Source organism: Poromitra crassiceps (genome assembly GCF_964638095.1).
Source record: "Poromitra crassiceps genome assembly, chromosome: 12".
Taxonomy (NCBI): domain Eukaryota; kingdom Metazoa; phylum Chordata; class Actinopteri; order Beryciformes; family Melamphaidae; genus Poromitra; species Poromitra crassiceps.
This window is the reverse complement of record NC_139632.1, coordinates 21,712,840-21,729,380: the sequence shown is the minus strand read 5'-3', so window position 1 is coordinate 21,729,380 and position 16,541 is coordinate 21,712,840. Positions and strand designations below refer to the sequence as shown.

The following is a 16,541-nucleotide window of genomic DNA, read 5'->3' as shown; positions in this document are numbered from 1 at the left end:
GCGATTCTGTCCTGATCATGGAACAGCGGACAAGCTGTACTGTCTCACAGATAATCGGGGGTCATGAAAATTTGATAATCCTCTTTACGTGTTTTGGGAATTTGGAAAATGCTTACCAACCATGTTCCCCAAGGCATCCTGTGAGAGTGCTGCGGGAGTGTGGGGTGCTGGGGTTGCAGTTGCAAGGCCTTTTGGTCCCGATACACTTGGAGCAAGAGCCGACAAGAGACTGACAAGGATGCTCTTCATCCCCTCTGCTCTTTGTGATATTCGTGGATAGGTCAAGACATGGACAGGATATCAAGGCACAGTCAAGGTCTGGAGACTATCTAGTGACCTTAAGATGGCAGCTCCTGTTTAAGGACGATGCTCTCCTGGCTTTTCCCATCCAGGCGAAGGGTTAGTCCAGGGATCTTATTCACAATTGTGAGATTGACTGCTGGTTAGGTGTATTAGCTGCAGTAATACAGTAATGTGGCTGTTGCATCAGACCATGGTAGTGAACAGTGCTGAGCCCCGAAGCAAAGTGCTCAATTTACCGGTCATCTTCGTTCTGACCCTCATCTATGGCCACAAGATCTGGGTAGTTACAGATAGACCAAGATCACAGATACAAGCAGCTGAAATGATGTATCCGCAGAGTGGCTGGCCTCACTCTTCACAATAGAACTTCAGCGAAATGAGAGGACATTGGAGCTGCTGCTCCACTACATTGAGAGGAGACACTTGAGATGGTTTGAGATGCTTTAGTTTAGCCAAGATGCGATGGAGGGACTACATCTTCCAACTGGTGTGGGAGCACCTAGCACCTAGCACCTACACTTCAATACATTAATTTAAGGGATAAATTATTATATTTCGACTAAAGCCTGTACCGATACCATGCATGCATTATGGATGGCTCTGAAGTGTAGGGATCTCAGCAGAAGATTCAGAAAATAAGGATATGAAAGGATTGCGGGCTAACAAATCCTATCATGGGGTACATTTAGCCTAACCTTGGTCATCTTTATTTCATTCACAATAATTGACTCTGTGTTAATTTAGAGTCTTTATTGTGCTGCGTTGAAGCACATATTATAAAGCTTATAAATATTCTAACTTTAAAACATTTGTGTATCATTTTTGACAATTTTATGAAATTGTATGAAAATACGGGGTAAGGATCAAACAAACTGTGACACAACCAGCAGCATTTGCATTATCTGCTATGCAGACACACACAAACATATCACCCCTTAGGAGAAAGAAAGTCTGTGAAAATATCAGCCATTGAGCATAATAGGTTCTTTTTTTCTTAGAATACTAGAAAAAAAGCATATTCAAAGCTACAAATAACAGACTATGCTTTTCATTTCATGCATCATATAAAATATTAGTTCTCTGTCTTTTTTCCATATATTTACATATTATATTACACACGATGTTCTGTACAGTAAAAGTTCAATCTACATGACATTCTTAAAAATATGTTCTGACCCATAATTACTTTGACATGAAAAACAATAATAGGAGAAAACACCTATAACAAACGTGCCATTGGCTGTTCTGCAGGACTTCTTTGAAGCTTGGATACAAGCTCCACTGCATTAACTGGACAGCTCTGCATAAATGAATCCTGTGAGGGTGACTGGAGCACACACTGAACACACAAGGGCCAGGGGAGGAGGGGATGAGCTCAGTCCATTACAGGGATCTTGGCCCCCTGTTGGCTTGGAGAAAAGGCCTCAATCCAGAGAGTTTTGACCCATAGCCCCATGCCAGGGCTATGGTGAGCCCAGCCTTGGGTTGTTTGTAGCACTCTGCGCTCCGGAGTTAAGTGCAAGCAGCAAAAGATTCTGGGGAGGTCAAACATATGAGACCATTCCCATCACTCCTCTTTCTCTGAGGCATGGTCTCAGTACTGCATTGTCAGCAGAGCTCTTCATTAGACCCCCCCCCCCCATCACAAAGGCACCCACACCTGGGTTTGGCTCACTCCGCTTCTGATTGGCTTCAGCCAGCTACTGTGGCTGTGTAGAGGAGCGGTCAGATAGGCTGTCTGCCCTGTGAGAGCCTAGTTGCTGCTGTTGAAGTTGTTGCTGCTGTTGCTGCTGCTTCTGCTGCTGCTGTTGGGTTGTGGCAGTGAAGGTGCCCTGCTGCTGCAATGGGAACGCTGCCTGCAGGATCAACTGGGTGGACTGGTTTCCATGAAGTAGCCGAGGAGCCTTAAGCATTAAGCAAAATGTTAAGGTTACTGGGGTTGTGACTACGTCGAGGGATTTATATGCCCGTAAACGTGAACACGCTATGTGCAGGTTTAAAGTTAATTTAAATCTGGTTGTTACCGGTAGGAACTGTGTTTGCTGTTGGGTCAGCTGAGACTGCCCTGGTTGCATGGCTGCAGCGTGTGACTGTCGCTGGCCCGGCTGCTGCTCCTGCTGTTGCTGCAGTGGCTGCTGGGAAATGCTGATGGTCTGGGTCTGGCCCTGCTGAGGAGCGAAGGCCGTCACCACTTGGCCCATGAACATGGTTGTGGGGACCATGACTGCCCCACAGGCCATTGGACCTGTCACCAGCTTGGTAAGCAGCTGAGGACCAGCAGGAAACCTGGCAGAGACAGAAGAAGACCAGGACAGTAGATTAGGTAAGGAGATTTCCCTTAGTTCTAACCCTTGCACTAGTGGAATTAGATTGTTGAAACACTTGTACTACACCAAATAAAAGTGATGAGCAGTGGGGTGGCATATGGATTGTAGTGGGTGTGAGACATGTGTAATATTTGTGGTCTTCATAATGTATTTTACTAGACAACACATTCACCTTTTGTGAGAAAATAAAATGTAAACAAAAAATAAAATTATGGTAGTCTTTGCAAACCTAATCTGTGTGCCACGGTCCTGGGCAAATGTTGCCACAGCAGGAGTGTTGGGGCCACTATTCTGGGCGAGGCTAGTGGCAATCTGGACCACGTTGGCTGGGCTTTGCTGAGAGATCATCATTGTGTTGTAGAGAGAGGCAGGCAGCGAATTTTGTTGAGGCTGCAGTGTGAGAGATGGCCGCCGAGACTGAAATACACAGAACCAGAAATAATAACAAGATCTATAGTATATCGTAACATAAGTGATGTATCAGGTATATAGGTAACAAACAAACCAGGGCATGATTAAACTTGGTCATTGAGTGTTGCTGTTAGTTCTAGCAAATACATGGGAAGGCAAAATGCAGAGAGCTATTTAGTGTAGCTGACCTGTGAGAGTGATGTGCTCTGTTCACATAGGAGGGTTTGTTGCTGGGGCTGGACAGGATGTTGTTGCTGTATGCTGGTCTGTAGAGTCCCTGCAGAGACCACCTGGCCCTGTATGCTGAGGGCGCCCCCTGGTTGCACAGCATTCCCCTGGGCCATTTGAACAGAGCTGAGATTTAGTCCTCCAGCTCCTTGCTGCAGGAACATCTGTAACATAGAGTTCAGAGGAAAACTCCTTCTGTCTTTATCGCAAACCAACTATAACAGCAATAAAACCATCCAAACACACATCTAATCATCATATATGCATAAAAAACTATCCTTTTCACCACATAAAAAACAGAAGACTGCCAATACAATTGTGGCCCATATCTTCACCCACTTTGGGACCTTTTGCCACACACTCATTAGCAGTGCTGCCAAGTCTAACCTGTATGTTGTGTCCCTGCACCCTCTGCAGGTCGTCCTGGATCTGCCGGAGCTCGTCCTGCTGCCGCTGGATGTTGGTCTCGATCATCCTTGTCCTCTGCTCTAGCTGGTCTTTCAGGAGTTGCATGGCTTCCAACTGGCTGGAGAACTGCACCATTGGCTGTCAAAGGGCATTGGCACAGGCACACAGCCAGTAAGTAAAGTAAAGTGGCAAAAAGAAACACTTGTATTTGGTGTGACTTGAGTTGAGACAAGCAGTTGATTCAAAAGAATGGTTCAGTCAGTGGTGTTTTCATCCAATAAGTGTACGTACACTGATTCAGACTGCAAAAGGTCTTATGCAGACTGAGATCTGCTGTTCCTATTCAGACCGGAGCTATTTAGTGTGTGAGTATTTTGGGGATGCTTTCACTTGTGCACAGGTTGATCTGGGTTTGAGGGAACACTGGGCCATGGACTTTTCTCCTTTTTAATATGTTTCAGGTGAGGCATTACTTTTAAATACCATGTGCACTTAATTCAGTTTTAAGATGACATCAGATGAATATATACTAGGCATCATGAACTCAGGACATTCACAGTATAAAATAAAATGTAAAATTATGAATAATAATAATAATGTATGTACATTGTTTGGTGCAGATATTGACAGATATTGACACAACATCACACATCACCCTCTCACTTGCCGCCAAGATGGAAAGGGCAAGTTACCTGGAGTAACATGGGAGGGATGGCTTCAATGATTGAGCCCCAATCCATAAGCAAACACTGGATGCACTGGCCGTCTGTTAAACTCAGCACAATTGGTGGTGCCGTCTACTTCCATGATCATTGAAAACCCGAGCACATGGTAGGACACACCTTGATTACTTATTTGTGAAAAGTTGTCCAATTGCTTTAAATACAATTCCAGAGACCAATCAGGAGCATTAACTTCCTTCAAGTTTCTGTGATTGGACAATTCATATCCTATTTGATATATCTGTTGTTTATTAGTTTGCAGACTTTGTATTTTACACCAGGAAACTGATGCCAGACAATAGTGCAGGGTTTCAGAAGCAATCCCCATATCATAATATGAAGTACATGCCTTGATTTACATATTCAATATGTGAAGTGCCTATCTTGTCAGAGGCTGCATATCCCTGCCAGGAACTCCAGGGTTGATACAAACTGGCTGTATGGCACTTAAAGGGACAGCTCATCCAATCCAAATCCAAAATACATATTTTTCTTCTCACCTCTAGTGCTATTTATCCATCTATATCATTTTGGGATAGATGCCTGAGTTTTGGAGATATCGGCCGGCCGCCGAGTTTCTGCTTTCTCTCCAATAGAATGGAACTAGATGGCACTCGGCTTGTAGTGCTCGAAGCACAAAAAAAATACATTTGAAAAACTCAACAGCATTGTCTCTTTCCAGAAATCATGACCCGGTTACTCAAGATAATGCACAGACTTTGTTGTGAGCAGTTTCATGTAGGAACTATTTTCTTTTGCAGTCTCATGTAGGAACTAGCTAGCAGCTAGCAGGTGTAGTTTGGTCAAAAGAAAATTGAGACATTGCCGTTGAGTTTTTCAAATGTATTTCTTTGGCACTTTGAGCACCACAAGCCGAGTGCCATCCAGTTCCATTGTATTGGAGAGAAGGCAGAAACTATGCGGCCAATATCTCCAAAACTCACGCAACTAACACAAAACGATATAGATGGATAAATAGCACTACAGGTGAGAAGGAATATATGTATTTTGGATTTTAGGGTGAGCTGTTCCTTTAAGGTTCGACTCAAACCCTAAAATGAATTCTATGAATATCTTACTTGGATACTGGGCTGAATCTGTGGTTGTTGCTGTTGCTGTTGTTGTTGTTGTTGCAGCTGCTGTTGTTGTTGTAGTTGCTGTTGTTGTTGTTGCTGTTGTTGTTGTTGTTGCAGCTGCTGTTGTTGTTGTAGTTGCTGTTGTTGTTGTTGTTGCTGTTGTTGTTGTTGCTGCTGTTGTTGCTGCTGTTGTTGTTGTTGCTGTTGTTGTTGTTGTTGCTGCTGCTGTTGTTGTTGCTGTTGTTGTTGCTGTTGCTGTTGTTGTTGTTGTTGCTGCTGTTGTTGTTGCTGTTGTTGTGAAACCATGGGTAGTACTGTATTCTGGGAGGTCATGGATTGCTGATGAAAAGAAAAGAGAGGATGAGTTCAGAGTTCTTTGAATCAGTTTCAGTAATGTGATCCATCATTACCCATTGCACAATTAGTCAGATCTTAACTTAAACCAAGCATCTTTTCTCCGCCCAGACTGACCTGACTACTGATTGATGACCTTCGTTGTGATGTCATCTCAACAGCAGAAACAGATTGGCGTCCTGGCAATGCTGGCATACTCTGTCTCCTTCCTTGAAGCTTAGTCTGTGTTGCTGAGGGGGGAAACACAGATATGGTGCTCAGATGAAACAAGCACAGATCCTGTACAGACACATTGACATGGCGTGTGTTCAATTCTATGCACTGAAGCACTGCGACAAGGTTAAATGACCTAATTCCACTAACGTTACTTAAAGGGATAGTTCAGATTTTTTTATGTGGGGTTGTATGAGGTACTTGATGACAGTCATTGTGCTACGTACATCCAGTAGAATGGATAAATGGAGACCAGCTGTGTCATGCAAGTAAAGCTGTCTGCCGAGTGTGAAAAGGGTCACGAGCAAAAACGTAAAAGCAACAGAAAAACACAAACTGTTTCCATCCTGCTCACCTGGCATAATCCAAGTCTCCACAAGCCAAGTGGACTTGAAAAGCCTTCATTTAGGTCTCCATTTCTCCATTCTACTGTGGCAGTACACGGACTGTCAACAAGTACCTCATACAACCCCACATCAAAAAAATCTGAACTATCCCTTTAAATACCACAAGGTGAGGTCACCTACTGTTAAAGTTTGTATGGCAGTAAAGTTTTAGAGTTACTGTCTGCATATCCCTGTTACTGACTGTGGAATGTCAAGTTTCACTTTATTTCTACACCGGGAGACTCTGTGCATTGGGTTCAGTGCTGCTGGTGTGCTGTCTGTACAGCTTCAAATTACAAACATGACATGATGCGACATCAGGCACATTAGGGATAGATTTTGATCGATATCTAAACACTGACCAACTTTTGATTTTGTGCTCCTGTATGAGAAACACTGCATCACACAGTCAAAAATACCCTCTATCTGACGAAGTGTATCATTTCACTAAGCGTTACTGACTGACTTTTGGAAAAACAGGAATGCTTGGCATAAATGGTTACAAAATAGCTGTCACAGTCATGGAGAGATCATGTTGAGGTGTCAGTGTGCTGGGTTACTGAAAAGCAGTTTGTTGTGAATGCTTACAGGCTGCCTCAGACACAGCGGTGTGTGAGGACTTGCGTGAGCTGCGAGAGGAGGCGGAGGGCGTACGGCTCCGGTCAAAGCGCTCTAGAGCCTCCTTCAGGCTGCAGGTGTTGACTTGTGACTCTGACCCAGAATCCTGGGACTGCTGTCAGGTGGGGGACAAAGTGACAGCAGTCAGTGTGGTGTGGGAAAAGCTCATTGGATCTGGATTCCCTTAAGTAGGATAGTTATGGATAATATGCTATGGATGCGGCATCATGAATAAAATGAAATAAAAAATAGACTCACCTTGTCTGCTGTGATTTCAGGTGGTAACTCTTCAATCCCAAGCTCTCTGCGCTGCTCTGCTCTTACCTCAGCATAACTGTAAAGATAGGAAATAAAATAGAAATAAAAGTAATACAAGAATAAAAGAAATAAAAAGTACACATCCTGACCAAAGTAGAAGTACATTTGGGGAAGGGGGGGGTTTGTCTTGTGGTAGGTCATATCCCATGATTATAAAACTGAGCAGAATAACAAAAGCTGAATGCATGCAAGAGGAAATATACACTCTATAGGAAATCCCTAAAATGTAGAACAGAGGGAAATTAAAATAGGTAGAAGAAATATAAAAATAAACTGATAAGCATTATGAGATGTACGGTAATAAGGAGAAATATAAAAATAAACTGATAAGCATTATGAGATGTAATAAGGAGAAATGTAAAAATAAATTGATAAGTATTATGAGCTGTAATAAGGAGTATTATCATAAACTGTAACCGAATAGTCAGGGAACATGGATAACGATCAACAACAGCATAAAAGGTAAGCAGATTACCCTAGTTATATTTTGTTAAAAATCTAAATGTAACTATGAATAACATAAAAGAGGTTGCTGATGAATTTAGTGACTATTTGTAAAAGGCTGACCTATGCTTAATGCTTTGTTAAGTATTAAGGGTAGGCACAATAAGCTTCAAGCTTATAATGTTTGATTTTGGACATAATTATTATTTATTATTATTATATTATGTTATTATATATTATATTATTATATTATGTATTATTTAAACCAGTTTTATGGCTGTATTTGTTATTTGTTATCATCATCATATCATCATCATCATCATAACTAAAGGGAGCATGTGGGCTGTGCAATTTTTGTCCCATCATGGAAGTGATGTCACTCAACTGGAAGTGATGTCATCAGTGATGTCACTTGAGCAATTGTGCATTGTGACATCACTGATGATGTCATAGGCATTCTAACATAATCAGTGATGTCATTGGCATTGTGCCATCATCAGTGATGTCATAAGAGCAATTGTGATATCAGTGATGCAAAGTTTTGACATCATCAGTGATGTCATAAGAGCAAGTGAGCCCGCACAGCGGTCGAGGGAGCAAGTGAGCCCACGCAGAGCTGCAGGGCCAGCTCGGCAAGCTGCAGGGCGGGAATCGAGCGCGCGTAGCACACGAGATGCCTAGTTGTGTATAATCGACCAGATAAATAAATAAATAAACTAACTAACTAACTAACTTAATTAATATCTAGGCTTCTAAGTTGTATGTTGCCCCATGATACATGTGTTTTTTATTTCTATGTCTACAAAGGTTAAATCTTTCCCATACCTTACAACAGTGTGTGTGCAGACAATGAACTCTGGTCTGGAGTTCCACTGGTGGTAGGTGATGTAGTAGTGGGTCTGAAGCCAAATCCACTGCTGCCCTTTGGTGAGGAACCTGTAGTAGCACGACTTTCCCTTGCCATATTGCATTACTACACAGACACACAGAGAGGGACCTGACTGACATTCACAGTTTAGAACAGAAGGGAAACTCAAGAAGAACCTGATAATGGTCAACTCACTTAACTTAATAGAGAGCCAAAGTGAAACGTCACTTCCTGCTTCAGCACTGTACCAGAGATTTTCATCCGCTATTTATTTCCCCATTTCGTAAAATGCTTATAAAATAGTTTTACTTTGTCAAACCAAACGGTTCAGATATATTTAGAAACAGGAGAGACCACATAACATTTCACTCAGACCAAAACGTTAAAAAAATGCGGATTTAAAGAAAATATTTTTTCGATGTTTTTTGGTCTGAGTGAAATGTTTTATGGTCTCTCCCGATTCTAAATATATCTGAACCATTTGGTTTGACCAAGTAAAACTATTTTTATAAGCATTTTACGAAATGTCTATGGGAAAATAAATGGCGGATGAAAATCTCTGGTACAGTGCTGAAGCAGGAAGTGACGTTCACTTTGCCTCTCTATTGATGATAGATGGAACCGTACTTACAGTGTTCATGGCATTTGGCCAGTGTCTCCAGGTCATCCACATGGTAGTAGTCATATCCTGACGTACCCAGTACCTCAAACGGCAGGTAACCTATGATGGGTGGAGCTCTGGACATAAACAAATAATGACAATGTTGACATTACATCACTTGCACACCATTGTTTAATAAGACTTCACTATCATGGAGTTTCCACAGTAGTAGGACAGGACTAAATGCTCTAGTATTGTGTCCAAAGGGTTGACAGCACCCTCCTCCAGGGAGCCCTGACTCAGGCAGCACTGAATGAAAAATACTATCAAAAAGGTCTGTTGCAAGTAGCTTCTAGTGAGTTAATGGTTGATCCTAGCACTGGCAATGACTTAAAATCCCCAAAACATAGTATACACTAACAATAGACCAAAATATATTGGCACACAATGACATGAAAAAGTAATGCTGAATTATTTGTCGGGTTCATTCACAAACAGAGACTGTACCTGTGGTCCAAGAAGAGAAACTTCCATTCTAAACTATGTCTGGAGGTGAACTCCTCATTAGGCTCGTCTACAGTGCACATCTCCTGTGGGGGACAGAGGTGAGGTGAGGGCTGTAGTAAGTCATTTCCAAATCTCCAAAGATAAGTTATTTAAACCCCTTAAGCATGACATCGAATGTGTGTCAAGTAGGCAAAATGTAGGCCAGTGGAGTAGCAGCTTTTGATTCTTACCTTGATAAACTGTGGTTTATCTAGCCTCACAGTTGCTATGAAACAGACTCTGTCTTCAAAGGCAGAGTGAAGTGATCGCTGGATCACTCCTTCAAAACCATTTCGGGTACAATTAGGCACTAGGGGGAAACGGAAACAAAAGACAAATGAAAGCTTACAGCCAGCGAGCCAGGAAAACCTAACTCAAGGCACAGACATCTAACTCACCATTAGTCAGGGACTTGAAGTTTCCAATGAACTTAACATATTCGTACACAGGGGGCTCTTTTGGGTCTATCGTCCCTCGGAGCATGTGGCAACAAAATTCTAGCTGATTTTTTGCTGGAAACAGACAAAAACAGTGTTACAAACAAATTAAGACCTAACTTTAAGAATAATGCACCAAGGGCCATCAGCGTATAGTGTCAATAAACTCAGGATGAGTCAGTAAATATAATGGTGAATTAAAGAAATAAGATATAACAGAAGATCCCAGTGAAAAAGCTGCAGCACTTACTTCTCAGAAATTCAGGCGTCAGTGTCTCTCCCTCCAGTATATGAGAGGACAGAGCCTTGTACACATCTGAATGCTCTCCCATGGGCAAAAAGTTCAACAGATTCTGATCCACAAGATCAGACTGCAACACATAAATCATCTTTTAACTCTACTGAGTTTATGAGCAGTTGTAGCTACATTAATTATACAGCTGACATGTATTGTTATTATAGACCATTCAGTCTTCAAAGACATAATCTAAGCGGTATTTCACATATCTTGAGAACCATTCATTGGATTGACTTCAAAATCAGGGAGTGTGCTTAGGGGAACCCGACAGAGTGCAATGCAGAATTTTGTGAAAGTGGGACATAGTCAGTCATAGCGTCACCTACCGGCGACACAAAAAGCGGTTTATCTCGAGAACAGTTTGCCCGATCAACTTCAAACTTGGGGAATGCGCTGCTGGGAACCCAGCAGAGGGCAGTGCCAAAATGTCATGCAATTCCAATCAGAACATGGCATTCACGTATCTCAAGTACCTTTCATCCAATTAACTTCAAACTTGGCCTGTGTGCTGCTGGGGACCCGAGAAAGCATGAATTGGGGGAAGAGCGGTGCAAGCAGGGGGAGGATGGGGTGGGGGGGGGGGGTGAAGAGTGGGAAGTGGGAGAGCATGTGTGAATGCGGGGAAGGGGAGGGAGGGGAACAGGCACTGCACTAGTCATCATTAATTCACAATTTGAGCACATTATACTCACAGGTAAGTGCTCTAGTAGGGACGTCACACTCTCAGAGACGTAGATTATATTCCCATCGGTCATAATTGCGAGGAAGAATCCATCTAATGCCTGATGGAAACCAAAACTCTTTCACTTGACACATATTCTTGAATATGCAAGCAAATGAGATGTTAGTGTGCCACCGACTCACCTCCAACATCAACTGAGTGAACTCTTCATTACTAAGAAAAGGAGGTTTCCAGTCTTGTCTGATCTCGGTTGACTCTGACTGAGCAGCGATTTCTGATAGAGATAAAACATGAGATAAAACATGCCAGGATCCTTAGACAGAAAAATGGGTCAGATGAACAGTATGCAACTCCCGCTCCGTAAATCTGTCTTATGAACAGATTGCAGGCAGTCTTCACATTTCCTTACCCTTGTGTTTGCGCAGGAAGTCAATGCTCTTCTGTAAGATAGTGGATTTGTCAATCTTCCGGGTGTTGCCCGGCAACATGGTACCCAGCTCCTTGATAAGGACATTGAACTGGTCTCTGCGTTTCTTTTCAGACTTGTTACGGGACACACTGTGGGTTTAAACACAAGGGGAATGACAACTTGTATTCTATAGGCCTTGATGGTACCATTTGTCAATGACAAATGGTAGCCAGAAGTAACTACTTTGAGGGCTTCGATACCCACAAATCCCTTATGTGACATCAGCAAGCCGCATGTCTTCTTCTTAGTGGCTGGTGAGTTTTATGTTTCGTTCTTAACTGTCAATTCATCACTACCTGTGTGCAGATAAGTTTTCCACCTAGCAACCATACCAGAACTTAGTTTGAGCAAACAGGAAGAATCTTCAGGCCCACTTTGGGATTTAGACTGATTGAGGCAGGTGTACTTTTCCATAGAAACCTTGTCTATGCAGTTTTAATAATATACACAATACATAATTACAAATATCCAACTACTGTCCTGTAACAACTAAACTTGTGGTATCACAAAGAATCTTCGTGATGTCCGAGCACAAGCCACAGGGATCTCACCGTTTTGCTTTGTCCTTCTCATCTTCTTCCATTAACCCATCAAAGATACTGCTGTCATCCCTGCAGAGCAAACACACCATAAATTGGACCAGATCATCCCATTCTCCACTCCAACAATCACTCTAATGATAAGCCAATTGTGCAGGTTAAAAAATACTTAGGACAATTGTTTGATGAAGCCATCCAAAAGCAAATTCAGTCCTGTCAAAGGGCAATTAGAGTAGGTTTGATATGTACGTATCCATCCCCAAGTATTTACAAGAAACTTCTAAGAAACATCTATAAGAGGATACTTCTCCATGTTTAAATCAAATAAATAAATAAATAAATACATAAATAAATAGAATAAAATTGGATAGAGTATAACAGAACAGAATAAAATAATAAAAACACAAAAGCACAGCCCCATGCTGCAGCTAACACTATGACAGCCAGTCTTCATCCAGATTGGACTTCTTGCTCACTGACTCAACTTACAGGTATTCTGGAAAACGGGGATGAGTCTTCCATCTCACAGCACAGAACATTTTGATTACTGTCTCAACTTGCAATTATATCCGATTTGGGCATCAAATAATGACTGAAACTTTGAGAGCCCACAAGGCATACATTGTCTCATGCATCAATGAAAAAGTAAAGATAATAGTGCAGTCAGGATAGATATGAACACATGCAGCCAAGGTCTCCTGTTTGAGCATCTGTACTGTGAGCACACATGGACGGAGAGCATTATGATGATGTGTGTGTTCAGTGTTTCCTTAGTGAAGCAGTAGTGACGTCACCATCACCTTTCAGCTATGTATGATAATAACACAGGAGTGTCATTAGTCATCAATCAGACCAAAGTCTTGGCCACTCATTCATAGATGCACAAAACAAGCTTTTACAGCTCGGAGTCAATCTCAAACATCTAACAACTGAACTTTGCCATATAACGGGGGAAGGGGGGTTGGTTGATGAGACCATCCTTCAAAATGGATAACCCAGGATCGAGCCACGTCAGCAAGCATCCACCCAGCTGAAGTACCCTTGAGCAAGTAACTCAATCCCTACCAGCTCCAGCAATGTTGTGCAACTGACCCTGTACTCTGATCTCCCTGGAGGGGAGCAAGTGAAAAGATGTTTTTATCCTTTATTTAACTAGGCGAGTCCCACTGAGTTCAAAATCTCTTTCAATGGAGGCCTGGGGCAAGTCAAAAGCAGCAGCCAGCTTTCTCTTCAGAGATCAACAGAATATCACATTATTACATTATTAGTCTGTCATGAAGATGGGTTTCTTTTATTATTATTGCATGGGCCAAATGTAATTTAGTAATGAATCTGAACACTACAAATAAAGCAAGTGCCACAGTTCAAACAACACACACAGTAATTACTGTAAGTACATACTGTGGGTGTGGGGGCATTCTATCCATACCCATACAGTGTTTTGGAGTACAGTGTATTCTAGTCTGGCTAATAATTATCACTAATGGTGTTTGTGCTCGTAAAAAAAAGTGAGTGTGCATTAACTAATGGAGAGACGCCAACCATTGAGTTTTCATTTTACATAAACACACGGCTTCCTTTTGTCAACTTAACCATGAAACAGCCACATGGTCAATGGGACTATTGAGCTCACTTGAGCTTTGTATACTGTATCTTAACAACAGACAGCTCTCACCTCTGCCTTACTCAAGATGGACTCACATGGCACTCAAAGTCTCCATGTGGGTGTGGCTGACCGTGTTTTTTCCTCTGAGACAGACAATGGTCAGAGGAGTTCACCCATAAACTGGGCGGGGTATTTTGAGGCCTGCTACCAACCCCTTCCATTCCACTACTACGCCAAGAGAACTCCCTTTATATGAGGTCATGTTCCTTTCTTTTCTGGCCACTGCTGTAGTGCAGCTCTAAAGACAGCAGAGGGTGGATGGCCTCGAGCCCCTGGGCCTCTCAGTCACATGAGAGGGCACACACAGTGAGGAGCAGAACACCTGGGCCTCTCAGTCACATGAGAGGGCACACACAGTGAGGAGCAGAACACCTCTCAGTCACATGAGAGGGCACACACAGTGAGGAGCAGAACACCTCTCAGTCACATGAGAGGGCACACACAGTGAGGAGCAGAACACCTCTCAGTCACATGAGAGGGCACACACAGTGAGGAGCAGAACACCTGGGCCTCTCAGTCACATGAGAGGGCACACACAGTGAGGAGCAGAACACCTCTCAGTCACATGAGAGGGCACACACAGTGAGGAGCAGAACACCTCTCAGTCACATGAGAGGGCACACACAGTGAGGAGCAGAACACCTCTCAGTCACATGAGAGGGCACACACAGTGAGGAGCAGAACACCTCTCAGTCACATGAGAGGGCACACACAGTGAGGAGCAGAACACCTGGGCCTCTCAGTCACATGAGAGGGCACACACAGTGAGGAGCAGAACACCTCACACTCCAAATGGAGGTGGTCTCTGCTGCTTGATCATCTAAGGACGAGGGTGGGAGATTCTGGCTGGTTGGAGAAACTAACACATTCCAACTGTCACTCATCCCGACTAGAAAAATAAGACATCACTAACCACTACATAAGTGAGCCAACATAAGCATCATGATAAGGCGGCTTATCATTCATGAGAAGGGAGTTTGAGCCAAGCAATCTGATTGGTCAAGAACATGTTTGAACCGTGCTGATGAATTCTATGCAGCAGCAGCAGGGATAGCAATGCCATTTTCTCCTGCTTTTAATCTGTACAAGACTTTGTAGAACACTCTTCAGATGATATAAACGCAGACATATCCATAGTCATTTAGAAAAGCCAATGGTATAGCCTTGGTACTTAGCTGTGTGTTGTACCCATAACTGTAATCACTGTAAAGAGTACCCCTGTCAGGTATTATGTAGTCTCTCAAGTCAGTCTGTCTCTTCCACAATCTTCCAATGCTCCAGAGACAGTCTGTACTTTAGCCCATTCAAATTTGGCAAAAGGGGGGAAAAAGCTTCAGACCGGAGGAGGTTCGATGATATTCGATCAATCACAACACAGGTAAACAAAACTGAGACAGGTCATTGGAGAAATTAGCGGATGTGCCCGCCTTCAACGGATGTACCCGCCTTATATCCATTGTGAACTATTGGACTCTGATTGGACTAATGAGCGGATGTTGCCACCATTTTGGTTCGTCAGTGGAAAAGTCTATGGGGTTTTAGAATGGGGATTTCACTTAAATGCATAAAATAAGGTCTGTGGTTAACAAAAATGTATGGGAACGTGAATTTGGGTTCAGCATGATACTCTTCGCAAATGTGAATAACTTGTATGCCTTTTGAAGCGTTTCCTAAAACATTCCAAAAGTCATAGAAAACCTGCGGTTCTCTATTATGGCTATAACACAAGTTACCTTGTTACCATGCCCAGTAAGAGCTACTATAAATATACAGTATACATACTATATGTATATAAAACACATGCCCAATCAGGGACTTTAAGATCCATGATTATGCACTTTAATTTACTGTGAACCTTAAGCATTTGTAGTGAAGCTCCATGTGAATACAGAAGCAAAGAGAACCCCCTCCCCTCTTTTTGGAGGTCCAAAAACACCCTATTGGCAGAGCATAGAAAAGGGATCTGTCTTTATGGAGATTAACTGGTATGGAGACAAACAATAATAATTTTGAAATTGGTTCCTCCAAAAGAATCCAATTGTCCTTATGTCATGGCCAGCTAAGCTAACTTACCGGTCGATGCTAGAGGTCATTTTGTATCCTGTTCAGGGTCGCAGTGGTCGAGAGGGGCCTTTTAATCGTGAGGTAGACATTTGTGAATGAACCTTTGAAAGAGAAAATGACAACTTACAACACCTTCATCACTACTAGTAATGCAAAACATTTGACATTGGCAAATCAGACAGACATGACAGGCTAGGCTGTCAGAACACAATCTGGCCTTACCTAGTGTACAGCCAGTCCTATGAGAGGATGAGGAAGGTTGTGTGGGATGAAGGTAGAGTCTGAGTGAAGACACTGTGGTGATTCGTGAGCCTCGGGGGCAAGTCACTGAAAGAGGCCTGGGTCAGAGGGTAGAAAGTTCCCAAAAGTTCTTCACCGAGTTGAGTTTTTCTTCTGCTTCGGATGTGGCACATGGCAGCAACATTTGAGTCTACAAGAGGTTAAAGAAAAAGGTGAAACATTGCTGCAAGCAGCCATGAGCGGGTTCCAGCTAAGGCAATGGGCCAAACACACACAGATTCCCAAGATATTACAATTTGCAAATGTGTCCGCTCAACAAATCT

General features: G+C 42.7%; 1 protein-coding gene across 1 annotated transcript; it reads right to left on the bottom strand.

Annotated features, from left to right (window-relative positions):
• Positions 1–1,970: 1,970 nt before the first annotated feature.
• On the bottom strand, positions 1,971–16,307 carry clocka (clock circadian regulator a). The gene is made up of 21 exons (XM_083648377.1): positions 16,201–16,307; positions 15,988–16,079; positions 12,261–12,320; positions 11,650–11,798; positions 11,423–11,514; positions 11,251–11,340; positions 10,511–10,631; positions 10,222–10,335; positions 10,015–10,133; positions 9,785–9,867; positions 9,308–9,414; positions 8,634–8,781; positions 7,305–7,380; positions 7,017–7,161; positions 5,947–6,059; positions 5,479–5,814; positions 3,657–3,815; positions 3,230–3,433; positions 2,860–3,047; positions 2,328–2,589; positions 1,971–2,207 (listed from the first exon to the last, which is right to left on the bottom strand). The coding sequence occupies exons 2-21, from the start codon at positions 16,005–16,007 to the stop codon at positions 2,004–2,006; spliced, it is 2,790 nt and encodes a 929-aa protein (XP_083504503.1). The 5' UTR covers positions 16,008–16,079; positions 16,201–16,307; the 3' UTR covers positions 1,971–2,003.
• Positions 16,308–16,541: the final 234 nt, after the last annotated feature.

Excerpts from the sequence above, each read along its gene's own strand:
- clocka (XM_083648377.1), bottom strand. The coding sequence starts at position 16,007 with ATGACCTCTAGCATCGACCG. Across the intron at positions 7,162-7,304 it reads CTGAAATCACAGCAGACAAG|CAGTCCCAGGATTCTGGGTC; the intron begins GTGAGTCTATTT and ends CCCACCTGACAG. Across the intron at positions 3,048-3,229 it reads AGAGCACATCACTCTCACAG|TCTCGGCGGCCATCTCTCAC; the intron begins GTCAGCTACACT and ends TGTGTATTTCAG.